The sequence below is a fragment of the Ailuropoda melanoleuca genome, chromosome 12 (genome assembly GCF_002007445.2).
Source record: "Ailuropoda melanoleuca isolate Jingjing chromosome 12, ASM200744v2, whole genome shotgun sequence".
Lineage (NCBI taxonomy): Eukaryota > Metazoa > Chordata > Mammalia > Carnivora > Ursidae > Ailuropoda > Ailuropoda melanoleuca.
Window position 1 is genome coordinate 15,529,239 of NC_048229.1, and position 27,269 is coordinate 15,556,507.

General features: G+C 52.8%; 1 protein-coding gene across 1 annotated transcript in view; it reads right to left on the bottom strand.

Moving 5' to 3' along the window:
• GCN1 (GCN1 activator of EIF2AK4) overlaps positions 1-27,269 on the bottom strand; it is a 58,359-nt gene that overhangs the window by 5,962 nt on the left and 25,128 nt on the right. Inside the window, exons 23-54 of the mRNA XM_034672315.1 lie at positions 27,152-27,265; positions 26,861-27,059; positions 25,822-25,977; positions 25,148-25,329; positions 23,983-24,063; positions 23,489-23,632; positions 21,991-22,118; positions 21,621-21,810; positions 21,341-21,411; positions 20,552-20,717; positions 20,001-20,195; positions 18,755-19,001; positions 18,176-18,297; positions 17,715-17,829; positions 16,555-16,734; positions 14,289-14,509; positions 12,993-13,061; positions 12,644-12,782; positions 12,320-12,516; positions 11,981-12,123; positions 10,780-10,897; positions 10,453-10,668; positions 8,335-8,499; positions 6,945-7,106; positions 6,567-6,659; positions 6,215-6,358; positions 5,850-6,119; positions 5,491-5,604; positions 4,823-5,053; positions 2,413-2,606; positions 2,157-2,271; positions 60-156 (exon numbers count right to left, since the gene is read on the bottom strand). Coding sequence (XP_034528206.1) covers positions 60-156; positions 2,157-2,271; positions 2,413-2,606; positions 4,823-5,053; positions 5,491-5,604; positions 5,850-6,119; positions 6,215-6,358; positions 6,567-6,659; positions 6,945-7,106; positions 8,335-8,499; positions 10,453-10,668; positions 10,780-10,897; positions 11,981-12,123; positions 12,320-12,516; positions 12,644-12,782; positions 12,993-13,061; positions 14,289-14,509; positions 16,555-16,734; positions 17,715-17,829; positions 18,176-18,297; positions 18,755-19,001; positions 20,001-20,195; positions 20,552-20,717; positions 21,341-21,411; positions 21,621-21,810; positions 21,991-22,118; positions 23,489-23,632; positions 23,983-24,063; positions 25,148-25,329; positions 25,822-25,977; positions 26,861-27,059; positions 27,152-27,265 — 4,978 coding nt within the window. The remainder of the gene's footprint in view (positions 1-59; positions 157-2,156; positions 2,272-2,412; positions 2,607-4,822; positions 5,054-5,490; positions 5,605-5,849; positions 6,120-6,214; positions 6,359-6,566; positions 6,660-6,944; positions 7,107-8,334; positions 8,500-10,452; positions 10,669-10,779; positions 10,898-11,980; positions 12,124-12,319; positions 12,517-12,643; positions 12,783-12,992; positions 13,062-14,288; positions 14,510-16,554; positions 16,735-17,714; positions 17,830-18,175; positions 18,298-18,754; positions 19,002-20,000; positions 20,196-20,551; positions 20,718-21,340; positions 21,412-21,620; positions 21,811-21,990; positions 22,119-23,488; positions 23,633-23,982; positions 24,064-25,147; positions 25,330-25,821; positions 25,978-26,860; positions 27,060-27,151; positions 27,266-27,269) is intronic.

Sequence of the window (27,269 nt, forward strand, 5' to 3'; positions counted from 1 at the left end):
TTCCCCAGGGGAAGGGGAGACAGGCCCTGCAGGGGGTCCCCAGTGTAGAGGAGACTTACCCAGCAAGCACTGCTGAAGAACAGCGCTGAGCTCCTCTTCAGTCAGAAAGGCACACAGCTCACCCAGGCAGCCAGCCGAGGAGATGCGAGTATTGTCCTGACGGGGCACAGAAGAGAGTGAAAGGCGGCATGAGCCATACCACCAGCTCCAAGGCCAGCAGGGCCAGCCACTCTGCCCAGGATGGAGGGGAGGGGAGGTGGCAGAAGGCAACTCAGGAGCTCTAGACCCTGTCCTCACTCCAGGCACTCGTGCTCCTGCTGCCAGAGCAGGACTGCCACTCACAGCAGCTACCACTGGGTGTGGAACGAACCACCACACGCCCAGCACTCCGCTCAATTACAGAAAACACCAGTGTGTGTACACATGGTAATCATCACCATAACAGCAATAATAACTGTATTTATGTAGCACCTTTCTTCTTCGAAAGTCGGAACGCTTTCCGTGTATTCTCTCAATTACTCTCAACGGCCCTGAGAGACAGTGAGGGGCACAGAGAGGGGCGGCCCCGGCCCATGTCACTGGACGTCAGCTAGGGAACCGCTCCGAGCTCCTTCCCCCCCAGCCCCCCTCCCCCGCCAACCTTGTGTGTCATCTTGTGTCCAGAGCGACGCCCTGCTATCTCTCTACTGTGTTGGTGCCCTACCGCCACTTCCATTATTCGGGTTTGTCCTAGGAAGTCAGAATGAAGCCACTAATCAACCCAAGGAAGACAAGTGAAAGCTGAGCATTTTCTGTCAAAATGAGAGCCAAATGCAACCTGCTCCTTGCTGCTCCTCCCTAGCCAGCTAACTATGGGAGAGTGAGTGAGCGGATTTTAAGTCACGTACTATGTTCTTAATAAGCGCCAACCTGATGTGCCTCCCCCAAAACCAACCGACCAACCAGCCAACTAAGGACTAATGACCTGCTGAGAGGCTAATGCCAGGTTGGCACCTGAGGTGGACACCGTTGATCCAGGAGAAGCTCTGAGTGGGGGGAGGATGGTCTGACCACAGTTTGGGCCTCTGAGCTCCAAGCAGCAGCCCAGGTGCCAAGCAAGGCTAAAGCTGGTTCTCTCTGACACCTACTCTCTCCAGCGGGATCTATTTTAAGCTCCACTGTGGTGAAATGCAAATTGGCCTAAATACTAACTTTTGCTTACACTGGGCATGGCCCTGTAAAAATTCTGACAGACTGTGACAAAGGAAGGCAGAGTCTCCCATCTGCAGCCCGAGAGAAGGCGGGGGCTCTAGTCAGAGAGCAGCAGCTGGGGATTGGGCCAGACTTCCAGAGCAGTGGTAAACCCAGCGGCAACAAGAGCCGGCCCCACGTGGGCGCACAGTGAAGCGCAAACCACGTGAACCCAGAGGCTCACTCCAGAGATTAGCCTCACCAATGTAAATTAGGCCGCACAACAGAGGGCTGTCTGTCAAAGGAGAAGGAGAAAATTCTTACGCATAGACCCAACCCGCTACTGGACCCGCCACAGTGCTGGGCAGCCAATAAGTACTTAACATTTGCTTCTAGGGTGGGGAAGGAAGGGCTGTGCGGATGGAACCGAGACAGCACGAGGGCTCACAGGACTTGGATTCTGGCTTTGGCCCCACCGCTCGCTAGGGTGCGGCCTCAGGTGAGTCTCGCCCTCTCCAACAGGGCTAAGACCTCCCAACTGGTGTCCCAGACCCCAAAGGCCAAATTTCTTAAGGGCCGTGACCATACCTGCTTCACCTCTGTGCCAGACCCTTTGTCTCAGCAAATGTTTCCTGAACCAATAAACGAACCTCTTCATTTGACACATGGGAAAATGAGGAGCAAAGACAAAAGTAGCTTAAGATCAGACAGCAAGTTCATGAGAGGTCCTTACTTTCCTTACCAGGAAAACCTTACCTTCCTTATCTGTGCATCAGAACCAACACCAACACTACCCACCCTGTCTCCCTCACAACCAAATGCTTGGTAAACCATAAAGGGGGATGGGAATGTTGGGAATGATTCTGACGACTGAGCGGGCGGCAGCTATCCCTAGTTCTTCTAACACAAACCAGAGACACCAACCAAAGCAAAGAGAAGGGGAACCAGTTGAGCCCACCAGCCCCACCATCCACCTGCAGCCGTACCTCGTCATGTCCCAGCATGCTCAGCAGGAGCGAGACAATGTTCTTCCGAATGACCACATCCACTTTGGCCCCTGCTCCCTGAATCACAAACCTCAGGGCCTGCAGCATGGTGTCCCTACAGAACCAATGCACCCAACTTAAACCCTGGCTCTCCTTTACCACCGCTCCCGCCCACACAGGCCCAGCCCGGCCCCGGGAGGCTTCAGCAGCTGTCTGGCCTCCTCACGGCCACAGCACTACCCCAGTGGCACCTCACCTAACACCCGGGTCTTCCATGACACGGATTCCGTTCAGCAGCTCAGTAAAGAGGGGGTCCACCTTGATATGGATGGAGATGAGCTTCCCCAGAGCATCAGCAGCCTTCAGGCGCACCCCCCGGTTGGAGTCCTGCAGTGCTTTGGTAAAAGTGGTCTGCAGCTGGGGCAGGAAGGGCTTCAGGGCAATCCCAACCTGTTTGAGAGACCCACACAAGAAAGCACAGCTGTGAGGGAGTCTAAGGCCACAGTGTGCTGCAGGCACAAAACAATCATAAACCCCCATGGGTGGAACCAGCTCCTGCACGCAGGCTAGGAACAGACATTGCATAAGAGAGGATAGCCAGCGCGGACAGGCTTGGTCAGTCCCATTTTCAGCATCCTTCACTGAGCTGGGAGGAGCAGGAAGAGGATCAGTGTCCCGCCACCACCTCCTCCAAGGGAGCCATAGGTTGGCTTAAGTGGAGACTAGTCCACATGGATAAGTGACTTGAAACCTCCATCTCCGAATACATGAGAGAGGGCGCCTGGGCTGCTCAGTCAGTTAAGTGACCGACTCTTGGTTTTGGCTCAGGTCGTGATCTCATGCATCATGAGATCAAGCCCTGCATCAGGCTCTGCTCTTGGCACGGAGTCTGCTTGGGACTCTCTCCCTCTCTCTCTCTCTGCCCCTCCCCCTAGCTCTAATATAAATAAATCTTAAAAAAAAAAAAAAAAGAGGGGCGCCAGGTGGCTCAGTCGGTGAAGCATCTGCCTTCAGCTCAGGTCATGATCCCGGGGTCCTGGGATCGAGTACTGCATCAGGCTCCCGGCTCAGCGAGGCGTCTGCTTCTCCTTCTCCCTCTGCCCCTCCCCCTGCTCATGCTCTCTTTCTCTCACTCACTCTCTCTCAACTAAATAATAAATAATCTTAAAAAAAAAAAAGAAAGAAAGAGCAAGTGGGACAGGACGACGGCTGTCAGCCCTACCGAAGACCTAGTCCAGTGCCAAGATAGGGCAATGGACTCGTTACATAAGGGCAGGTGCCATCTTCTGAGCAGTCAATATACGGGCTGAGCACTGACATAGAGTCCTCAGAACAATCCTATGAAACAAATGATCTCAGAAAGTCACCCCTCCCAAGACTGAAGATTTACTTATTGCTAAATGGGAAAATCAAAGTAGCTGTTTGGAGGTGTGGAAATACTGGATCCGCTGCAGGCTGCTGGGAGGTACACTACGGAGTGAAGCCAGTAAGTTGGAGGTAGGAACCATCCGGCCATGGATGACATCGACTCATGGCCTAAGGGACAAATTCTGTGAGGGAAGGGCTCCATTGTACACAGAGTTATAAAACGCCACAGAAAGGAACAGCACAGGGGCGCCTGGGTGGCTCAGTTGGTTAAGCGTCCGACTCAGGATTTCAGCTCAGGTCATGATCTTGGGGTCATGGGATCAAACCCTGCATCAAGGCTCCATGCTGAGCACAGAGTCTGCCTGAGATCCCCTCTGACCCTCCCCCTGCTTACAAGCATGCTCTCTCTCTCTCTCGCATGCACAGGCACAAGCGCTCTCAAGTAAATCAAGAAAATCTTATAAAAAAAAAAAGAGAAAAGAACAGCACTGAACACAAAGGCTGACGCTCACAATGCCATTTTTTATCTGGGAAGTTGCTCCCATATCTTCCCCTCAAAAGGGAAAAAAAAAAGCTACAAATTTTAAGCTTGCTTTTGTTTCCAAACCTCAAGTGAGACTTAAAAAAATATATGTTTTTAATAACAACAAATCTTGGCCCTGTGTATAATTTTTTTACATCTAAAGGGCTTAATAATTGCCCCGTGAAATGGGGCAGAAATGGTTAATATGCTGGCTCTTTGCTTCTTACACATTTGGTAAAGACAAGTTATTCCAGCTGCTCTCAGACTTCCTTTTCATTCCTCATCAGACCCTTCGCAACCCTCTTTATGAGAGGGCAATAAAGAATGGAAGCATATTCAAACAATGTGTAATCGTATTTATGTGGCCCTGGATTTTTTTCTTTTGAACCAACAGTTCTTCAAAAAACAGCAACTAGCATTAGTGTGCAGTGCTCAGGATGTGCCAGGCGGCGTGCCCGATGCTACGTCCTCTAGGCCCCATGCTGCGCGGCTCTTCCCGTGGCAGCCAGCAGCAGCACTCCCAAATCACAGGTGAGGAGACAGGTGGAGGTTACCGGACCCTCCCAAGGTCGTACGGGCCACACACCTACTAAGTGGTGGACCCAAAACTGACCACTGTGTACTGTGAGTCTAGCGCCCAACGTCTCAACTCCCTCTGCTGTGCTGTTTCTCCGCAGTGAGCTGTCACCTTGCTGTGCTACGCAACACCAACTGGCAGACAGGCCTGTTGTCTAAGACCCAAATGGACCGAGAGATGAACACATCAGTGGCTCACCTTGGCCAGCAGGAGGCTGAGTGTCTCGAGCAGGGCTGCCTTCACGTTCCAGCTGAACCGGTCCCCCAGGATTCGGATCAGAGGCCCAGTGATGCTGACCACGGAGGGCCTCAGGGCGTCAGCTGAGGTCAGGCGGATCACCAAACCTAAAGCTTTAGCCGCTTCTTCTTTCTGTTCTGGGCTGCCGGTCAGGACGCCCTCCCGCAACACCGGAAGGATGGAGGTTACTCCCTGACAAGAGAGCCTCACGTGAGAGTCAAATCTCAAAAGCACTGGGCTCACGGGTCTCCCACGTGAAGCACGGCCCTCCTGTCAGCCATCCTCTCTGCAGGTGCCACAGTCCCAGCTGAGAGGGTGCTGGCTGGGGAACAGTCTTCACTGGGCAGTGATGAGAAGAGAAGAGCTCTGGCAGGCCCATCACACACAGGTACACATGCTGTCACCTCTGTGACTCACTTGCTCTGGCTGAGGTGGCCTCCTCAGTTTAAACTGAAGGTGGCATGGACCCTGTCCTCCTATGGCCACCATGGGGAAGAAACACACTTCTGTGAAGGTGTCGAACAGCACCTAGAACACTAAGTCATCTGCCCTGCCACAGACCTGGGATCGAGGGTGGAGGCAGAGGAAGGCCACATCCCTGTAAAACCCCGCACAGGGCCCTGGCTCACCTTCTTCGGGAGGCAGAACCCTGGCACATGCTCGCCTTTGCTCTCGTTCCCTATGAGCCGGATTTCTTTGTGCAGTTCTTCAATCAGTGCCAGTTGGTTTCCAGCATCAAGTTTCTGTGGGAAGCCAGGAAAAAGCAGAGAGGATGTCAGGGTTCTAAGTACAGCCCTCCCAAGACTGCTTCAAAATAATACAGCAGGGGGAAGGGTGTGGGTGGGAGTGTAAGAAGGACTGGCCGTGCACTGGTAAATGCTGCTGCTGCCTGATAGGTACGTCGTGGGCTATTTTAAATGTCTAACCTTCCGAGCGTCTGGACTGGTCTATAATCAAAAGCTGGCTGTGTGGTCAGCAGCCTCCTCACCTTGGTGATGGCATTCAGGGCATCCCAGCTCTCCTCCAGAACCACCAGGCTGGAGTCATTGAAGAGGCGGATCAGGCCGGAGACCAGGCTCCGCAGGTGGCTGGTGTAGTCAGCCTTTGAGCGCGAACAGTATATGTTGAGGATGATGGCGGCAGCCTGCCTCATGCCCACCTCGGGGCTGCGGGTCGCTTCCAGCAGATCCTCGATGATGATACGGTGCCCAGTGTCATCCTCTACTGAGAGGATCACGGCCTGACAGTTGGCCATCTCCTGAAACCACAGGGGACACCCGGGCTGAGCACAGTTCCTCCAGGGCAGGCCAGGATGGCTGTTAGAAAGCGGCCAGGGGTAATCACGACACTCACCAGCTGCTCGTCCGGAGTCCCGAGCTTCTCCTTCAGGGCCAACATGACCGCTGGGAGGATCACTCCAAGGTGACGGGTCAAGGCATCGCCAGCCACAGACGAAAGGAAAGCCAGCACCCGGGTGTTGACAGGTGGAGTCGTCAGCTGCAGAACGATGAGTCAGTTCAGTGACTGCTACCCCGTGTCGGCGGCTGCGCTAGGCTCTGGGAGATCCCATCGCTGCTGTTCCAGGCACCCACCACCAGCCTCCCCCAGCATCTGAGCTCAGAAAAGGTCTCCACAGCAGGCCAAGGAATGATCACATGGCTGTGGTTTCGGGGCGAGAGGGGGACTGCCACGGAGTAGGATTTACCTTGGGCACGAGGTAGGGGAGCACCACACGACTCTTGATGGCCATAACTTGTTTCAGACCATCCAAGGCAAATTCTGACACTTCCTCATCATCCTGCAGAAGGGCATTGGGGGCAATGCTGAGGAGCTGGCTCCCGTCCCCACCTCGGTTGTCTAGACCAGCCACTGCCAACTTCCTTCACCACTTTCCTCCCTCCCTTCCCACTGCACCCACATTCACTGACTGTCGAAAGAGAAGCACAGAGCCAAATCTGAGCCTGCTGCACCCACTCCCTCGGGGGCCCACACTGAGGCTGCTCTGGCAGAATAAGCCCCCTGAGTTTCGCTTCTACAAAGACAGTAAAAGCCAAACTGGTAGGTGTGTGGCAGATCCACTCACCAGCTGCTTCAGTAAAAATGGGAGAATGTCCTCCAGAGCCTGGTGGCCGATGGTGGAGTGCAGCTGCTCGAAGGTCTTGGCCGCGGCCTCTCTGACCTCCTCCAGCGGGTCACACAGAGCCTTCCTCGCCGTGGGTACGAGGGACTCGGAGAAGTACAGCACCTACAACAGCACCCGTGCGCTGCACCTGAGGCGCCAGCGAAGGGGGGGGCAGAGGACCTCCGGCCCGGCCAAGCCACCACCAACCCCGCTGGCTTGACTTTTAACTTAACGGTTCTGTGAAAATGAGCAAGTATAAAAAAGCAAAGAGGATATGCAGCCTACAACTGAGGAGACTGATTTTTTAGGTGAGTTCTCCAGACACTCTCTATCTCCCACAAGAGCTCCTTCCCACAGCAAAGGCCCTACATGGTGTGGCCCCCTCCCCCTGCCCATTCTCTCCTTTGCTCTTGGAAAACTCCAAGTCCTTCAAGACTCGACTCGAACACTTGCTCCTCGGTGACATCTCTGGGGCTACCACAGGGCTGAAGACAGCTCTGCTCCCTTTAGAACCAGCCCCCTCCCCCAAGAAAAGCCCACTACCAATCAGAGGTCTGATTATGTACTGGCCTCACTGGCATCAAGGTCTCAGCCTTTGACTCAGTAACTATTCAATGAATCACAACTCCAGTTGATGATAATTTATTTGTATTTTTTGCAAAATGCAAACATAAAACCCCAAATATAGCACTAATACTGAAACACACACGAGAAGGGGCCAGTACCTCAGAGGAGGATGCTCACTCAGGCTAACCAACTGGCCACGTGCTTACATTTCTGACCGGTCAGCCACTTCCCAGCTTTAATGCCCACTGAGAACCCTATGCCTGCTCAATCAACTTCCCAGGAGTGTTCGAGGATCACCCTCAGAAAGTAAGCTCAGGGCAAGGATCGCTGGCCCCCTGAATGTGGCTGGTATGAGATAGTATCATGGCCAGAAATGACACATCTCCACCCATCAGGTACTTACACTCATCTGCTCCACTCCTTGTAAGAGTGCGTGCAGCCCTCCCGCTCCTGCGGCCCCAGGACACACATGCGTGCATGCCCTCCCTTCCCCACCAAGGACACCGCACATTTTAACTGAACTACAGTAGTGACACAAAAGGCGTTAATCTGGAGCAGCTTCAGTAGTGGTGAGAAAAAGATCATCTCCAATTTTGGCCACTCAAGGCCTCCCTCTACATTACTTCATGAAACCAACAAGGAAACTCTGGTCCAGCCCTGCTGCCAACAACACCCTCAAGGGAGGCTTGCATGTCCCTGAGGATGAAGTGTCCCTAGCTTCTCCTGTAACCTGCCCCTAGCCCTGCACGTCGGGTCACCTCTGGGGCCCTTAGAAGACACTCACGGCGTCGCGGCTGGTGGACTTCATGATCTCACTCAGCCCAATGCACACGCCCTGCCTCTCGTCGCTCTTCTGAGACCTCAGGCCTTCCTCGAGGATGGGGATGATCTCAGGCAGGATTTTTTCCCCTAACTTCCGGACGAGATCGCCCAATGTCCTTGCTGCAATCTGTCAGAAGAGATCAAGCCAGGACATCAATGCCCTGCAAACCCCAGGGTACCCGGAAGGCAACTCCAGAGTGAGGGCCCTAGAACCTCCTATACTTTATCTGAGTCACTGACTTAACTTCCCCAAATGCTCTTAGCCCTGAAGAGCCAACAAGGTGCTTGCAAAAGACTAAAAAATACAATTATTTCTTTGTGTCACATACACCTACACAACCTGAAGCAACAGCCAGAACCTAATATATGAACAGGAAACTCATCATATGATGCCTGGTCAAAAGCCGGTTTCCCTAAATTGATAACCACAGCCTGGAAGTCACTCAATCCTGTGCTGTTGCCCAAGGGGAGCTGAACCGGGCACAAACGCTTTTAAGGAAAAAAACCCATCTTCCCTGAGGCCTCATGCAAACCCTTCTTTAGAGCCAAGTATGTAGTTTGCTTGCCAGAGATGGGGGTTGGGAGTGGGCCAAAGGGGACTGGCCAAAGCAATCATGAGCCCAGGCTGGGCCAGTCCTCCCAACCATGGAACCACCTGGCCCCACTCCGCCCCTGCCCAGGTCAGGCTCCGCTCACACCCTTGTTCCCATTTCTCATTCCAGACCCAGCAGCCCCCATCCAGCCTCTACTGTTGGCTTCTGCACATGCTGCCCTTGCATCTAAAGCCCTCTTTCCCTAGTGTGGAATAGGCTTTCATCACTACCTCGCCCGGTTAGTGCTTACCCATCTTCTAACCTCAAGCACCATCTCCTGAGCCGCTTCCTTGCGCCCCCCAGCTGGTCAAAGGCCCATTACCCGCATCTGCGGCACCCATGCAGCATTTACATCTGCTTGTGCGATGTTCTCATGAGCAGCCATCTCCTCCCCCAGAGTGTAGCTCACGAGGATGGGGATAAGGCTGCCTTTGCCCCCGTTATATCCGCAGGTTTTAGGCCCTGCTTTTTATTTTTTTTTTTTTTATTTTTATTTTTTTTTAAAGATTTTATTTATTTATTTGACAGAGATAGAGATAGCCCGAGAGAGGGAACACAAGCAGGGGGAGTGGGAGAGGAAGAAGCAGGCTCACAGCAGAGGAGCCTGATGTGGGACTCGATCCCATAACGCCGGGATCACGCCCTGAGCCGAAGGCAGACGCTTAACCGCTGTGCCACCCAGGCGCCCCTAGGCCCTGCTTTTTAGCACATAGTAGATGCTTAAGAAATGTTTGTTTGAGAAAAATTAATAAAAGAAAATCTCCTTTAGAATGGAGCCAGGAGGGGCACCTGGACAACACAGTCTGTTAGGTGTCTGACTCTTGGTTTTGGCTCAGGTGCTGATGTCAGGGTCGTGAGATGGAGCCTGCACTGGCTCCACGCTGAGCGCAAAGCCTGCTGAAGTTTCTCTCTCCCTCTCCCTGTGCCCTCCCCACTGCGTGCTTGTGCATGTGCCCGCTCTCTCTCAACTAAATAAATCCTTAAAAAGGGGGGGGGGGTAGTCAGGAGGCCAAAACACGGCACTCCCACACCCTGCCACGCTTCATCAACTGCAGACCCAACAGGGAAAAATGAACCTTGCAGACTGAACAGGAAGAAACGTATTTTACTGGCCCAGCAAGATGAAGGAAAATCTCCTTTTACCCCAGCAACAGCCCAGCCAATGAGAGAACATCACAACTCAGCCAATAAACAGCCACTGTACTTCAAACTCCCAGTTTTCTCCAACAGACTTTTTGTTTACAACAGGCCCCTTTCCACTCCTTTGTTCGGCAGAGTGGCCTATAGTTTTGCCACGGCTTATATGTCCCAAACTGCAATTCTTTGCTATTCCTGAATAAATCCATCTTGCAGACAAAATGTCTGGCTGTTTTCTTTTTACGGGTAACCGGTGAATGACTATGTAAATAAATGTTCTCCTCTTAGATAGGGGGCCCTAGGCACCCTAGCCTCTGATGCTGGGTCAGAAGCAAGATCCAGAAACTTACGGTTCTCTTATCTGCACACGTGCTCGCCAAGAAACCCAGGAGCAGCCCAAAGAGAGTGGGCAGGATCTCACGCAAGGTGCGGGGGGTGTTAGAGACCACAATCTTCCAGACGTGCAAGGATGCCTGCCGCACAACCAGCTGGGTGTCTGAGCGGCCCATGTACAGCCCCGCCAACACCCGGTTCCGCCGATCTACGCCCAGGGCAGTGATGATAGCCTACAGGAGCGGGAAAGAAGGCAAACGCGGGGTGGTGAAGCCCCCAGAGCACGAGCGCCAGAGTACATCCCTACCATCACCAAGCGCGGAAAACCAGCTCAAGGTGTGTACCTTGTTGGACTGCGCAGTTCCGAAGTTATCATCTTCAGAGGCAGTTTCCGTGGTCATCTTCCCGGTGACCCCGGAGATGTGGAACAGGAGATCCCCAAGCAGCTGAACAGAGCTGAACCTGAGGAGGATGCCAAGAACAGAGTCACACAGCCACAAGGGGCAGACTCGGGGCACAACCGAGCACTGGGCAAAAAAGACGCTGGAAGGAAGCGCACCCAAAATATTCACGGTGGTTATCATGGAATGAGGGAAGTTACAGACGAGTTTCATTTCTTCCCACTTCTCCACATTATCCTCTTCCCAAGTTTTCTACTAATGAATATGTATTACTTCAATAAAGGGAAAAATCAACATTTTTAAAAAACATGTGGACACTTCTATAACAGAAGTTAGGAAGACGAAGGAGTGTACAGAAGGAAGCACTAACAAGAAACCAAGGACGCTGATCACCAGAACTGGACCCATAAGGAGAGGCCTAGAAGGATTAACTTTATTTCTCTTCAAACTATATTAGGTTTATTGTTTTTAATGACTGCAAAAATAATAGTCCTATTCCAAGTGATGATTCAAAAAACACAAAGAAAGTGAGTATAAACAATCACCCACATTCCCACCACCGAGGCAGCCACCCCAGTATCCTGGTGACACTCTGCACACATTGCCATCTACAGACACACGCACACACTCCCACCCGACGTGGGAAGGAGGCTCGCACCACAGGCGCTGGGCTGTGGCCTACACTGTTCTGTCAGCAACAGGGTGAGGCACTTTCTGTGTCAGCTAATGTGGTTCTCTTGTGCCATTTTTTGTAAAGGCTGAATAAAAGCTCACCATGTGGATAGGCTGGCTTTTTTTAAACCAACTTCCAATTTTCTGAATGATAAAGTACACTGCAGCAAACATCCTTCTACCCGTATCTTTAAGCACTTGACCAAATCTGCCCAGAAGTTAAACTTCCAGATTCAAAAGCATTCGTGTTTAAAATTCTAATACAAACTGAAGGACTAAATAGAGCGAACTTTTCAAAAGAGAATCAGGATAGAGACGCTGCTACACAAAACTGGAGAGTCACTGAATGGTTAAGAGTGAGGGTCTAGAGAAAGTTGGGAGAGTTCTTGGCAACATTCCACTCCTCGTTTCTCAATCAGAGTTCCCAAAACGCAAAGCCGGGGCCACTGGGTCTTTCCACCCGAGTCCTTACCTTATTCTCCAGAGATCATCAAAGAGGCCTTGTTCCAGCTGGGGCAGCAACAGGGCGATGGCCGTCTCAGCGTACATGGAGATGACCCGCTGGCCTGCACGCAGGGCAGTGTCACGCACAAACTCGTTCTCATCAGCGAGAGCCTGTGCACACAGAGCCTGGGTCAGCCAGGGCTGCTTCCTCCAAGGCACCAGACCCAAAGGAAATGGGACCCCCTGAAGAGCAGGATGAGTATTCTTGCCCCCCAGTCCCGGGTGGCAGGGAGGCCTGACTCTAAGGAGAGCACGTGCATCCTGCCCCACTCATAATGCTACCCTCAGCCTGGTCCCTGGTGCCTACCTTGAGGATACAGGGGATGATGGGCCCCACATAAGGAGTGAACTTGTCCCCAAAGGTGATGGGCAGATAGTTGAACATCATGATATAGCCATCTCGGACGTGGGGTGCAATATCCACTTTGCTGGCTGTAGCCACAATTTCTGGCATCAGCTTCTCCAACTTCTCCACCCCTAGGCCAGCCATGACCTCAGCCAACCCTGCAACAAAAGGACAGAATGAAAGACCTCAGCCAACCCTGCAACAAAAGGACAGAATGAACCCACCGGATCGGAGGACACTTAGTTGGCATTCCCCGTCCGGCCCCTGGGCCTGCCCTGGCCTCACCTTGCGCAGCGCCTGAGCGATCCACGGAGCTCTGCTCATAGGTCAGTGTCTCCATCAGCCACGGCAGCAAGTCCTCAAAGCACGACTCCCCCATGCCCTTCACCATGGCCCCAAGAGCCTTTGCAGACACTGTCCGTACCTGTCAGGGAACCAAGAGCCAGGATGGGAGGAGCTACAGCGTCTCAAGACTAGGTGTTCATGTAGGAGCAGAGAAAGGCCCCTAGGATCTCCTTCCCCCTCCCAGACAGATGCAAAAGCACCTTATAAGGAATTCTCAGGAATCAATCACCTGAGGAATGGACTAAAATAATGAGCTCCTATCCCCGCTCCTTTCTCCTCCCAGCCTCACCTCAGGTACAGGGTCCAGAAGAGAGGCTTTCAGGCCAGGTGTCACACTTGGCAGGTAAGGAGCCAAGTCCTGCAACAACACAAGAGATGACTCGGGTGGAGGCCCGGCTCCTGCTTCCTCTGGACTGGTTCCACCGTGGACCCTGACCTCACCATTCTGCTGACAAGGAGAGCTCAGCAGGGATGCTCAGAGAGCCAGCAAGGAAGGGCACCTGGAGAGGAACCCCCCTGACTGGTTCGGAGGCCCCAGGTAACTGCCTGGGAAACCTATGAGGGACCCGAGGCCCACCCTCAACAGGTCAAAAGAACTGCCAGCTAGAGTTCAATGTTCTTCCTCCTCTTGCCCTCGTCCCAGGACCAAGGCCTGCCCAGCCTCTGGAATCTAGGAAATTATTTCTGGCACTTTCCTTTCAGAACAATGTTATCATCTTCCCATTCTTCACCCTGAAAGCTTTATGTCTCTTGGTATAGCATTCGGCTTTAGAGAACAGTTTTAAATATAGAAAACACCTTATGTTCACTGCAGCATCATCTAAAATAGCAGAAAACCTTGGACAGTACAGGACCAACAACAGGATTATATAAGTTATGGTATACAAATTCGTTGGAATATGAAAGAACTATTGAACACCAGTTTTGTGAATAATTCACTGTAACTTAAAAATAATCTTATGTTCAGGAATATAATTTTGTAAATGTAATAAAAAACATTAGCAGAAATTGTTTTAGTATTGGAAGACTATGGATACGATAAGTTGTTTCACCAATTTTCCCATTTCCTAAATTCTCTAGGATTGACATGACTTGCCTACTTTATCTCTTGTACGCAGAGCCTCAGCAAGCAAAGCACGGCCGCAGGAAACTGTGAGCTCACACACGCAAGCCCCAGGGAGTAGGTAAACAAACAAAGTAAATCTCCCAAACTAGGCTAATTTCCTCTAATTTGTAGGCTCACAGAAGCAAATGCTTGTGACAAGAGAACTACAAGCAGTCAAAGCAGCAGCCACGTTGCCAACACAGGGCAGGGCGGGGCCTTTCCTCCCCCTCAGCCTGTAAAAGGGCCCACGCGTGGCCTCATCTAGGAGCTGAGCTAGTAAGAACTTGAACCACTGTGCTCTCTCTGCAAGATGCCCAGACAGCCCAGATTTCTACCCTCTACCCCAAACTGGTCTTCTTCCCCTAAACATAATCAGGGATCAAAAGCCCCTAGCCCCCCCATGTCTACTGTGGGCAGGGACTCTGTGCCCTACACCAGCATCTCCTGGTCTGTCCAAACCAGCCCCAGTTGGGCCGCTACCTTCTGGTCCGTCAGGGAGTACATGTTGCCAATAATCTGGGCTGCCATCTTCCGCGTGTCTGTGGAACGGTCCTGGAAGGCTCTCTGAACAATGGGCATGATGAGGGCCAGGGATGGAGCATCAATGAAGTGGACAAACTTGGTATCCAGCAGGGTCTGCAAGCACTTCTGAGTCTTCCTGGAGGGGTCTGTCAGGGCATCCAGCAGGACTGGGGCAATGGCTGCATGTCCAAATGAGAGAAAAGCTAGTTTATATGAGTCTCAGGTGTGGCAAAGCCGCTGGGTCACCTGAACTAGAGAGGGACACAAGAGAAGGGAGACTAGGGATACCCCTCCTCAGAGCCCCACAAGTCACCGGCTGTGGAAGCCAGTCTGCTTGCAAAGAGCAATCCCTGCTCCACGAGGAAGAAGGTGGCAGCCATCACCCCTCTGCACCGCTCAGCCTGATCTGGCAGGACAACTGGGGGCGACCTTCAGTGGGCACCGAGCCACAGCCACGGTGCTGAGCCTCCGTGGAGCGCTGCTCGGGCACCACGTGCCATCTCACTGGAGCGGCAGCCCTGGGTGGTTTTGCAAAAACACCGTTTTGAGACACCAGAGGCCACTGAGCCAGTGATAGCAATGAAGCACACCATACTCAGAGCAGGTCAGCCCAGATAAAACAAGCTCTCCTAGTCAGCACCGCCAGCCACCGTCAGCGCAGCAAAGAACTGCCAAGAGAATACCTAGCTTCTCTTTTCCACAAGCCCAGGGGCTTCAACCACTATAAAGACCCATGCTGTCAGCAAATAAAAACACAAACAAAAACACCTGATAATCCAAGTAAAAAACCGACAAAAGATTTCAATAGTTCTCCAAAGAAGATATGCAAATGGCCAATAAGCCCATGAAAAGACGGTCAAGTCGTCAGTCATTAGGGAAATGCAAATCAAAACGACAATGAGATGCCACTTCACACCCACAAGGGTGGCTGTACCCAAAAAGCCAGGAACAGTGTCAGCAACGGGAACTCTCACACACTGCTGCTGGGAACGTCCAATGATCCAGCCGCTTTGGCAAACAGTCCAGCAGTTCCTTGGAAAGGCAGTTACCATACCATGACCCAGCAATTTCCATTCCTGGGGATCTAACCAAGAGACCTGAACACGCCTACAGAGAAAACCACCTTGTACACAATGTTCACAGCAGCATTACTTTGAACAGCCAATACGCAGAAACAACCCAAATGTTCATCAACAGATGACTCGATAAACAAAATGTGGTCTATCCCTATGATAGATTATCGGGCCATAAAAAGAACTGGAGCACTGACCCATGCCACAATATGGATGAACCATGAAAACATGATGCTAAGGTCAAGAAGCTGGCCACAAATGATCCCACCTCAGGAAGTGTCCCCAACAGGCAAGCCCAAAGAAATAGAAAGCAGAGCAGTGGTTGTCAGGGCCCAGAGGTAGGGAAGGAAATGAAGAGTGAATGCTAACAGGTGTGGGGTTTCTTTGTGGGGTCAGGAAAATGCCCCAGAACTAGACAGTGGTGATATTTATGTAATTTTGTGAATATACAAAAAAAAAAAAACAAAACCAAAAAACCCCCACTGAACTGTGTAAATTTTTTAAGTGATTTTAACATTATGCAAATCATATCTCAATTAAAAAAAAAAAAAAAAAGACCCATGCTGGAGTCCCAAAAACAAAAGCACTTGCCCTCATTTGATAGAGATTGAGACTGCCCCCAGCCCTAGGAACCCCCAGGGCTACTGGACATTGTGAAAAACAATAAAACCCAAGGAGGTGGCTGCTGGGTTTTATTTCTAGAAATCACTCCATCAAGAACCACACTAAAGAGCACAATTAAGGGGAATAACCCTTCCCTAAGCTTCCCCTCCATTACATCTTCTGGAATGAGACAGACTTCAAAGTTCCCAAAAAATGTATGATGTTGATGTGGTCCAGAACGTGTCATTCGATTCTGTTGACCTCAGTGCTCAGCTTAATGCACAGGGCTCTCTCAGAGTCAGGCTGCTTCTGACTCAGTTTCCCTATCTGTGCAGTCAATGACGATTGCTCTAAACCAGCGGCAAAACTGCTTCCGAGCTACTTCCCACTAACTATCCTAGAAAAAGGGTTTCCCAGAATTTAGAGGCTATTTCAATGTGAATGTATCTGTCCTCGGAGGGCAAAAACCTTTGCTGAATGCACGTTCCCTGCAGTGTCCAGGGATGGGAGGAGGAGCCAGGGCCGGGGCCCTCATGGGAGAAGTGTACCCAGGATCTCCGGGTTCCTGATGACCGAGCCGATCTGCCTCAGCGCCTGCTGTCCGGCCTTCTGCACTTTGACGTGGGAGTCGGTGAGCACCTCCGTGAGCTTGGGCACAATGTTGGGCAGGCAGGATGACAGCTGCTTGGGAGCACAGTATGCCATTGCCCCGAGCAGCTCCACCGACCCTGCAGATGGCAGACACACACCCAGCATGGAACCACGGAGCATGGGCAAGGGAACCCCTTGTGCCGGCTGCCTGGGCACGGGACAACCGGCCTGCCCCCCTGCAGGAGGAGGATGGAGGGGAGGGGTGGTTCCAGCACAGCAAGCACAATGCTCCTGAGGCCTGCTGAGCCACGGCATTCTGGGGGGGATGCAAGGTGGTGTGGGGAAAAGAGGCAAGGACCACGATGAGGGAAGACCTGGCTGAGCCCTGGAGGTGACCCAAGGCCAATTCACTGAATTTCTCTGGCCTAGTTTCTTTATCCATGTATGAAGAAACTCATTTAGATCTGTGATTTCTCTAACTGCAGAGTGGAACCTGAAGGACTGAGGGGGAGGGGGAGCCAAGGGGGAGGGCCCCAGATCTGGACCCTGCCCAAACCAGAACAGCTCTGCTTGAATCTGTTTTGCATATTAGGATGCCAGATAGGATTCTATTTTTAAAAGGGCGCTTAATAGGGGAAAAAAGCTTTAAAGTCACAGAAGTAGCCACAAACTAACTTTAAAGCTCTGGGACTTCCTATTTAGGACTATGGCTCCCACCAGAGGCCTGTTCTTTGCATGAAAGCACACAAATTACTGAACGACTGAGCTGCCTGAGGGTTCAGAGGGTCTTGGCCTTGTCCATGGGCTGCGGAGCACACATTCACGGGACAAGATCCCTGGATTGCTCCCCGGGTTCCTGCAAGGGCAGCCTTCAGAAAAGGCTGGCACAGCGGTTAAGCGTCTGCCTTCGGCTCAGGGCATGATCCCGAAGTTCTGGGATTGAGCCCCACATCGGGCTTTCCTGCTGGGAGCCTGCTTCTTCCTCTCCCACTCCCCCTGCTTGTGTTCCCTCTCTCGCTGGCTGTCTCTATCTCTGTCAAATAAATAAATAAAATCTTCAAAAAAAAAAGAAAAGAAAAGGAGGTTGGGACAGAGACACTGAAGGGAGCAGCCTTACCAGCTTTGGTCCTCCAGGATTCCTCCTCCAGGGCAGCCAGTAAGGAGGGGAGCACCAGCTTCACCCCATGAGCACTCAGGTTGCTCATCACAGCCTTGGCACAATCATCTGCAGCCTCAAGGGAGGAGAAAAGGCGTTCAGGGGCCTCTTTGCCCAAGCAAGGGTCAAGGCCTGATGCTAGTCTGAATGTTCCTCCTGTTGACCAACACTTACTGGGGATCTCCTGTGTCAGACCCTGTGCCCGGGCCTACAGACGCAGCTGAGAAGGAGAGTTTCTCATCTCTCAGAGCTGCAATGCTTTACTGGGAATCAGAGGAGTCTGCACCAGTCACCGGTGCCCAAGGTGTAGGCAGAGGGGTTCCAGCAGCGGGCCCTTCCAACCCCTCAGCCCCCAGGCAGAGACTCACAGCCAGCGGATGCCCCAGCTGGCGGCGGGTCTCACGTGCAGCCTCAGGACTTACCTCACGCACATATTGGTTCCCATCCCCGAAGCACAGCAGCAGATGGGGCAGCACGTGAACCACATATGGCTCGAAGAGCTTCCCCAGCATGGTGCAGAGCATCTCGAAGGCAAAGAGGGCTCCTGGGGGAGAAGCCGGGACAGCTGGAAACAGACTGTGCTCTGGAGGCAACCACAGGATCGCCGCCCTGCCATCTCCTCGCCCTCTGGAAACACTCAAGGCAGCTGTGGGACTACAGTGGCTGCCCCATGAGAGAGCGGCACCCCCCACGTCCCTGAGAGCATGGACATGGCTAAGCAGAAATGAGGAGAGAACAGGGCCGTGTCTGCCACTTCCAGGCACTAGCAGCTAGTAAAGCCAATTCTTTCTCAGCTGACGGTCTCTAAGCTGAATGAGAAATAAGAAAGTCCAGGCCATGGCAGCAAGGACCAGATGGAATGGGTTACACAATCTGCCCCCTCAAGAGCACACACACAAACACCAGGCCCTTGGCGGGGAAGGAAAAGCCAGATTCCTTCCTCTGGCGGTTGTGGGGACTGACTTCCCACCCTGGGCAGCCCCAAGCTCAGAGACACTCACCCTCTCGCCGGCGGAAGTTCTTCTTATCCTGGATGGCGTCGGTCAGCGCGGCCATCATCTCCTGCTGCTTTAGCGAGAGGATACCCAGGCCCTTCACCAGGCCTGCCAGCCCGTAGGCGGCCCCTTTGCGCTCTGCGTACTTGTCTGACTCCAGCAGCTGCTGCATCAGCCTCTGGATCATCCCTCCTGCATCCTCTTTGATGGCTGGCACGAGAGGTGGCAAGCAGCTGGCCACGGACTCCTGGACCTAGGGGAGAGGCCTGCCTTGTCAGTGCCGCGGCTCACCCACAGCCGGCTCCCAGGGGCTGCCACACTCCTGTGCAGCGCCTCGCCACTAGATGTCCCCAAGCCCCATCTCAGCCACTGCCTGTCAGACAACACGGCGTCAGGACAAGCGAACAGCATTATATGCCTGTGGATGACACGGGCTCTGCCACAGTACACACTACATCTGTAAGGACTGGTCAGGTGAGAGAAAACTCCAGACGACCCACTCACGGAAACATCTAGAGAGAAGCACTACTGTACTTTCTTAAAAATGGCCCAAGTGTCTCAGTTTTCTAACTGTCAAAGGCACGGGTAATTAATCCAGCCTTGCCTTGGAGGGCCCCGCCCAAACTGAGTGGTACCAAAAGACACCACCAGTTCTGCCTTCCAGCCACAGCTCAGGAGGCCCAGGCAGAGCCCTTGCAGGGGAGTTCTCAAATTTATGTGACCAGTTTTGTAAACCTGCATTTGACACACTCTGGGTGATCCAAAATGCAAGTCAGGGGGAGGAGAGAGGGGAGAGATATATACACATATTATGTTTTTCCAAAAAGAAAACAACGATCCTTGTGCTGTGGCTTGGAGACTACATTAAAAGGCCCCTGAAGTGTGTAAGGAACACAAAGAGCGTCAGGGAAAGCTCAGCAGACGGAGCCTTCTGTTTTGTTTTGTTTTGTTTTGTTTTGTTTTGTTTTAAATCTTGGTATCCCCAGTGCTGAGTTTATACTAAGTGGAAAAAAAAAGTATTTAGTAAATGAGTAGAAAAATTGAAAATCTCCAGAAGTCTATTGGAACAAAATAACTCCCTCTCGGGGTGCTTTTTACTATAAACCAGGCTGCCCCAAGAGAGGATGACTCCTTGCTGAGAACTAGGCATTCTGGGCCCTGATCCCCAACTTGGCCCTAGCACCCTGCTGCACACCTCAGTCGGTCCCAATTCCCCAACTCTCTTGTGGGTGCCCGGCCAGGAGGCAGGTACCTGCTGGGAGGGGGTAGAGAGGGCGGCAATGAGCTTGGCAACGATGGGCTTCACTTTGGGGTCGCTCTTGTCCAGGTGCTTGGCCAGAGAGCCCATGAGGACCACCACACTCTGCCGCACAGCATCATAGCTGGCATCATTGGGCGCGTTCTTCAGGAACTCCTCGAACACCGGCAGCAGCGAGTTGACGTTCTCCTGGAAAGCCAAGCCCACCCAGAGCCTCACGTCAACCCTCCAGGTTGCATCTGGGCATGACGGTCTCTGCACTGAGGACCGAGTCCAAATCTGGCTCCAGGAGTGGCATGCTGACAAGCCAGCCATCATGCCAGGAGGTTTCCCAGTTTGCTAGCAGGAATGCAGAAGACTTAGAAGAATTTAACACCCTTTTGGGGTCTTTTTGGCTCAAAGGAAAGAGAAATGAAATTTTTCATGGGGGCCAGTACCCTGCCAGGCTTCCTGGCACTCAGCCTCCCTGTGTCACACTGCTCAGCCCTGCCTCCTGCCCTGGCCCAGCCCGCTCCTCACCCCCTCTGCTGGCTGAGATTTCTCACCTTCCCGTGGGCATTGAGCGTTGCGAGGGCTGCATCTAACATACACTTCCGGACATCTGGGTTTCGGTCATTGAGAGCATCGGGGACAAAAAACTGGAAGAGGGGCTTCACCTGAGAGCTGTCCAAACACTGGGAGAGCTTGTTCAGGGCCAAAGCCAAGCCACACCTGGGCAGAAGGGGGAGCGTGTCAGGGGGGCGAGGGCTGGCCAGGAGGCTCCCTCTGCTGGTGGAATCTATCCTGGTATGCCACGAGGGAAGGGAGCTTGCAGCAGCTCCCTCGGGCGCAGAGCATAGCGTGGAGCCCACTGCCTGGTGCTTACCCCCCAGTCTACACAATGGTCTCAACAACCCATTTATCAAATGGAGACCTGCCATCTGCCCAGAGGTCCTACATGGTGACCTTGGGCAGGGACCAGCTCTGCCTATTTCCGCACATGTGAGTGCAATGCCTACCCTTCTACCTCCAGGGCAGGCTGCAGGATGAAGGCACTCAGAAGTAAACCTACTCTACAAAGGCAAAGCACTACTATCCTTTTCAGCTAGAGAACAGTGAAAGGTCTCCAGGGACCTCTGAGGAAACAGAGGCTGGGAGAAAAGGAGAGAAACATGCCCAAAGTCACTTGGCTAGCCCAGGAGTGAGGACTTGAACTCAGGTCTCTCTGACTCAGAGGGACGTCTTGCCCTTTCCTTCCACTGTCCCATGACTCCACGCTACCTCCTCTCAGCACCCAGCCCAGCCGACCTGCGGTATCTCAGAAAGCTCTGCGTGGACTGCAATGGCTGTCATACCTGGCTTCCCACTGATCTGGAGGAGATTCAGAGATAACGCGTCCTAAGGCATCCAGCACTGGGGGTGGCCGCTGCAACAGACAGGCTGATAAATGCGCTGTGGTGCTCTCCCCAGCCGAGCCGGGTGAGCAAGCCACCCAGCTGTGAGGTGGGAGATCAGTCACAACACCCTGGGCCACAGTGAGCGCCAAGACTCCTGTCCGGAGCAGGACAAAGGCCGGGCAGAGTCCGACCCACCCTCCCGTGGCCCAGCCCACAGCAGGGTGCGCAGGCCACTCACATAGAGCTTCTCCTGATAGATCTCCATGAGTCTGCCCATAACCTCTGCCGCCTGCCGCTGGTACCGGGCCACCGCTTGGGACAGGGCTTCAGCCCCGGCCTGCCTCACAGCTGCCTCGTGATAGATGACATCGTCGATCAGCAAGGAGCAGAGGTCTGGCTGCAGATCTAGGCCCATTGTTGACCAGAGCCTGTAGCAGACCAAAGGCAGGGACTAGTCAGACAAGGATCTGAAGCACCCACCCCGCCAAACCCGACCACCCGGCCCTTCTCTTGCTGTAGGTGGAGCGCTCTGAATCCAGTTTTCTCATAAGGGGAGAGAGGACACAGCAGGAAAAAAAAAACCAAAGCAATCCTCCAGGGGTTCTCACCTCTCAGCCAGCTTCCGGATCTCCTCCTCCTTGTCAAATTTAACCACCCACAGCCTCCGCAGAAGGTTCAGGCCATTCTTCTCATCGGTGTCAGGCGCTGGCAATACCATGTGGAGTTCCATCAGCCCCTGAGAGGGGGTGGGATGGGACTGAGTGAGGCCTGACTTTGCAAGAGCTTCTGACCTGTCTCTTCGCCTCCCTCTAAGGCTGTACTATCCAAGAACTAGCCCCCAGCTGCATGTGGGTCAAAGTTAAAGCAATTAAAATGGACTCTAAGTCAGTCCCACCAGCCACATTTTAAGCGCTCGACAGCCACACACGTTGGCTCATGGCTACCACAATGGACAGCAGAGATATAAAATATTCCCATCACTGCACAAAGCATCATCGGACAGCACGACCAGTGCTAGGAAATGCCTCGCATCACATCAACTCGTTAGCGGCTCTGGCTCTTCACACAGCTTTTCCTTTGGGAGATGATGGGGCATATGGTGGTGGAATCTTCTTTAATGTAAAATTTAAAAACTTAACTCTCAATGTGCAAGACAAAACTTCAGAAAAAGGACATTCCCTTTGTCTTTACGAAAAATTCGCCACACTGCTATTCTTTTCCATTTTGCCCAGAGCCAGTGCAAACTGTCACAGATCAACAGCAAGCAGCTGCAGACTGGCATTTGGGAAGCCCTGTCTCATACTCCAAGGGGTTCCTTTAGCTTTTGGTCCAAAAGTACGAAGAAAAGCCAAATACAAGGTGATGGGTTGAAAAAACAAATTAATCCCCTGAATCTTACCTATCTATAAAAGTACCAAGAGATCCACATTCCATCTTTTTTTAAAGATTTTATTTGATAGAGTGAATAAGAGACAGAACATGAGTGGGGGGGGGGAGAAGAGGGAGAGGGAGAAACAGGCTCCCCACTGAGCAGGGAGCCTGACACAGGGCTCAAGCCCAGGACCCCGAGATCACAACCCGAGCTGAAGGCAGACACTGAACCGACTGAGCCACCCAGGAGCCCCTCCATGTTCCATTTTGGAAAACAGGTGAAGTGGGGGCACCTGGGTGGCTCAGTCAGTTACGCATCCGACTCTTGGTTTCAGCTTAGGTCATGATTGTAGGGTTGTGAGATGGAACCCTGAGTCCAGCTCTGCACTGAGCATGGAGCCTGCTTAAGATTCTCTCTCTCTCCCTCTGCCCCTCCCCACTCTTTCACTCTTTCTTTCTCTTAAAAAAAAAAAAATTAGGTGAAATATTCCAAAGTAAAGACAAAAATAGCCAGTGATGCAATGTGACAGCGGCTTCATCGTCCCCCTTCCTAGAATGATCCTGACCCACCCGTGACCTCTTCTCTTTGTCTCCAAGACACACAGGTGCAGATGTGAGGCATCTCCCATCATCGTTTGATGGGCTCATTTGAAAGAATGTCCCTCACACAGTTCCAACACTTGCACCGAGGGACAAGGAACACCACAGTGGCCCCACAAGGGAGCGGGTGCATACCCGGAGAGCGGTGTCCCGCACGCTGGCACAAGGGGACTGCAAGGCACAGAGCAGGACATCCACCTCCCCCTGCTCTGCGAAGGCACAGCCGTCCTCGCCACTGCTGCTGGCACACAGGGTGGTCAGGGTGTCTGAAGCCAGAACCTATGGCGAACATTGATGCGCTGCGCTCAGTTCAGCAAATTATTTCCTTCTATGGGGTCAGGGAGGGGGCCAGGCAATGGGCTGAGGGGCCCGGAGAGGGATCTGAACTGAGAACACCCACCCCAAAGCCCCAGTGGGGCTAAGTCCCCCCCTGCTCCAGGCCAGTGGCAGGCCCCAAGCAGAACCCCTCACTAGCTGAGAATGTTCATGCTGGCTCTCTCAAAAGCAGCCCTTTAGCTCGAATCCAAAAGTGAGAGCTGAGAGAGAATTAGGACTTAACCCCAAGCGCCGGACCTGAGCTCAGGGTCACAAACTCGGGTGCAGCAAAAGCCAGCTGAAAATCAGATCACCTGTAGGCGGGGAGAGCCCGTCCCAATCACCCAAGTCAGGAGGCGCAGCATGGCCACTCGGGGCAGCAGCTCTGGGCCATTCTAAGAGAGAACAGCAGGTAAGTCAGGGTGAGGCTCTGGGGAAGGTCTGTAACCACGCCTGGCAGCACGAGCAGCGGCAGCCTCTCAACCACAGGGAAACCCTGTCAGGTTTACAACTAACCCCATGGGAGCCAACGCCCGTCGGCCACCATCCTCAGGGACTCCAAACAAGTACGTTCTAAAACATACTTGAAATTCACAGAATGTGAAATACAATGGCCCCTAAACACAGGGATACTTAACTTTTTAAGGGGAGAAACGCAAAATAAAATGGGATACCATTCTTTTACCCATCGTTGGCAAGGTTAATTACGATCTGAGGCTGTGTTAGGTATGGAGAGACGGGAACTCACAGTGAGGCTATAGCTCAGAACGTGCTGCATAACCCAGTAACTCCACGCCTGAGAATGTGTCCTGCGGAACACTCATGCGGGTGCAGGGGCGGGGGTGGGGGGGCACACAGTGCTGCTCACAGCAGGGAGACGCTGGAAACAACCTTAAAATATCTATCAACAGGTAAACAGTTAACTGAAACATGGTGCCGCACAGCATAGAACCCTATGCAGCCCGTGAAGCCACTGGCATGAGAGATCATAGTACGTGGTCACATGACAGAACCAGGGCCATCCGTTTTTGCCTTACTGTGTGGGGCAATATTTCCTTTTTTAAAATTTTCTGTTTATGTGTTCTTAGAATTTTTAAACATATGCGTGGATTAATCTGACATATTTTCAGAACATAATCTATTAAGAAGGACACACTTCAGTGAAAGAGGTCCAATCGTAATCACAAGCAAGTCAAAGGCAGAGCGATCAACATTATCTTCCGAGTTAGAAAAAAAAAAAAAACTAACACAATAAATTGCTACAAAATCCTTCAATTTCCCCAGGTCCGAAACCCTCAGAAGACTTGCAGCGTCTCTGAGGCCGTGAGTGCTGCACTAAAGAGAACACCCAGCTGCTGCTAGAGATACGTGCCCACACTCTACGACCCCACCCGAACCGCTGATGGGCCGGGACGTGTGGAGAGTCCTCGCCTCCCTGACCCCCTCAAGCCAAGGGGAGAGCCGAGCTCCCCTGCCAACCTCGTCCACACGCCCACGCGGGTTGCTGGGAGAGGCCCTCAGCTGGGCATGGACGGTGAGGATCTGAAGAATTTGGGCCATGCGCTCCTCCTCCTCCTCGCTGTGGTGGGGCATCTCAGTCAGCACCATCTTTAGAAACGGGAAGACTAAGGAGAAGGCTGGTGCAGACAGGGGCGCGGCATCTGCGAGAGCAAGAAGCAGACACAATCTTGCAGGCATCTACAGAGCGCTGCCTCGGTTTCCATCCTCAAGGAGTGGGGCAGGGGGCGAACGAGGCTGGAGGCCCTTTCTGATGCCCAGAAGCACAGAATATGACGACAGGGACAACAGCTGGTAGTACAGTTCCGAATCCTGTTCTTACCCTAAACACTGCCCAGTTCCAGAAGGACAGAGTTAAAACACACAAGTAGATTCCAGTAAAGAGAAGTAAACTCCCAATGGGCATCACAGCGACTCACAGAATACCAGGACTCAGAAATTCTCCATCTGGTCCAACCCCCAACTTTTCAGAGGAGGAAACAAAGGCCAGGAACAGAAGTGACTCGCCCAAGGCCACAGCCTCAGGAAGCCCCAGAGGTGGGGGGGGGGGCGGGGGACGACACCGAGGCTCATGCACTTGCTACACCAGCACATATGGCCTGGTGCCTGCTGCCCTTACCTGCCCTGTTCCTTACCTGGCTCACCCTTGCCCACCCTGCTGGTGATGGTGTGGCTATGCAGCAGGGTCACTGCCCTCTTCACAGCGACCGACAGCTCTTCCTGGCACCATGACTTATCCAGGGCACATTCTGGCTTCAGCAGGCGTAGAGTCACGTGGCTCACCAAAGTGCCTGTGTCCAAGAGAAGGAACCCAAAGAGGATGACCAACACAGAGACACGGAATCTGGCCCAGGCACAAACCAGGGACCCCAGGCAGAGAGGCCTCACACTCTGACTTAAAAGTAGTTAATGCTGCTGTGCCAAAATGTCTTCAACGTAATTTCTCATTTCAACTTCATGACAGCACTGGTGGGGGGAAGGATGCAGGCAGGCAGGAGCTGTCGTTCTGACACTAAGAAGTTACAAGTGTGAGCCACCCAGGGTTGATCGGCCAAGGGTAAAGCTCTACCCATCTGGTACTCCCATTTCCCTATAATAAGCCCAGGCAGCCAGTAACAGCTTCAGCAGGCTCCATAGGTGCCAACTCTTTTCCACTCAGAACTGTTCCCAGATTCTAGCCTCAACATTGGAACATCCCCCCTAAGCTAGGCTTAGCCCACAACAGTGAGGCTACCATAATGCCCAGCCAACCTACCGGTCTTCACGTCTCCATAGCTAACGAAAAGCTAAGGGCCGCAGAGACCTCTCATCACGGACATGGGGCTGCTCAGAGCTCTGGGCTGCACTCACTGGCCACATGGCACCAAACCAACCCCATTGCCACCAAATTTCTGACTTCTTAGTTTTAAAACCGTTACAGAAAGATCACACTGATTAGTGCCTAAAACTTCATACTCAAGAGTGAAGGCACAGCAGATGTAAAACAGGAGGGAGGAGGCAGCTCTAGGTCACTCCCAACAGTATACAGCTTGGGGTTCCAAGGCTGCTTCCATAGGGAAACAGAAGTCAGTAGCCCAGACCACCACATGCCTCCCCGTAAGCGCTCAGGAGCACCCTCGCCCCGCCTCCCAACCTGCCCTGGGCCACGCCCACAGCCAGCACACAAGAACTAACCCAAAGCCTTGAGCCTAGGGGGCATGACGCAGGCAGCCAAGGACAGGAAAGGGTTCTTGATCCTGGGAGCGGCCAGGGGAGATTTCAGCAAGGGCAGGAAAGAGTCGACCAAAACAGGGATATACTGGGTCAGGCCAGATGGATTCTTGGCCAGGATGGTGTCCAGCAGGCCCAGCGCCGCCTCCAGTTCACCGTCCAGCTGCAAGCAGAGTCGGCCCAGGAGGCAGGTCAGCAGGGCCTGCTCCGGACAACGAGGAGCAGGTTGGGCCTGCGCGGGCAGCGACTGCTCACCTCCTGCAGCCGTCTCCGGATCTGCGCCTCCCTGTCCAGCTGGGCCTGCAGCATCTCCTTCTGCTTACTGGTCAGCTGCACCTCCTCTTTTATGCCTTTCTTCTTCTTTATCTCCTAA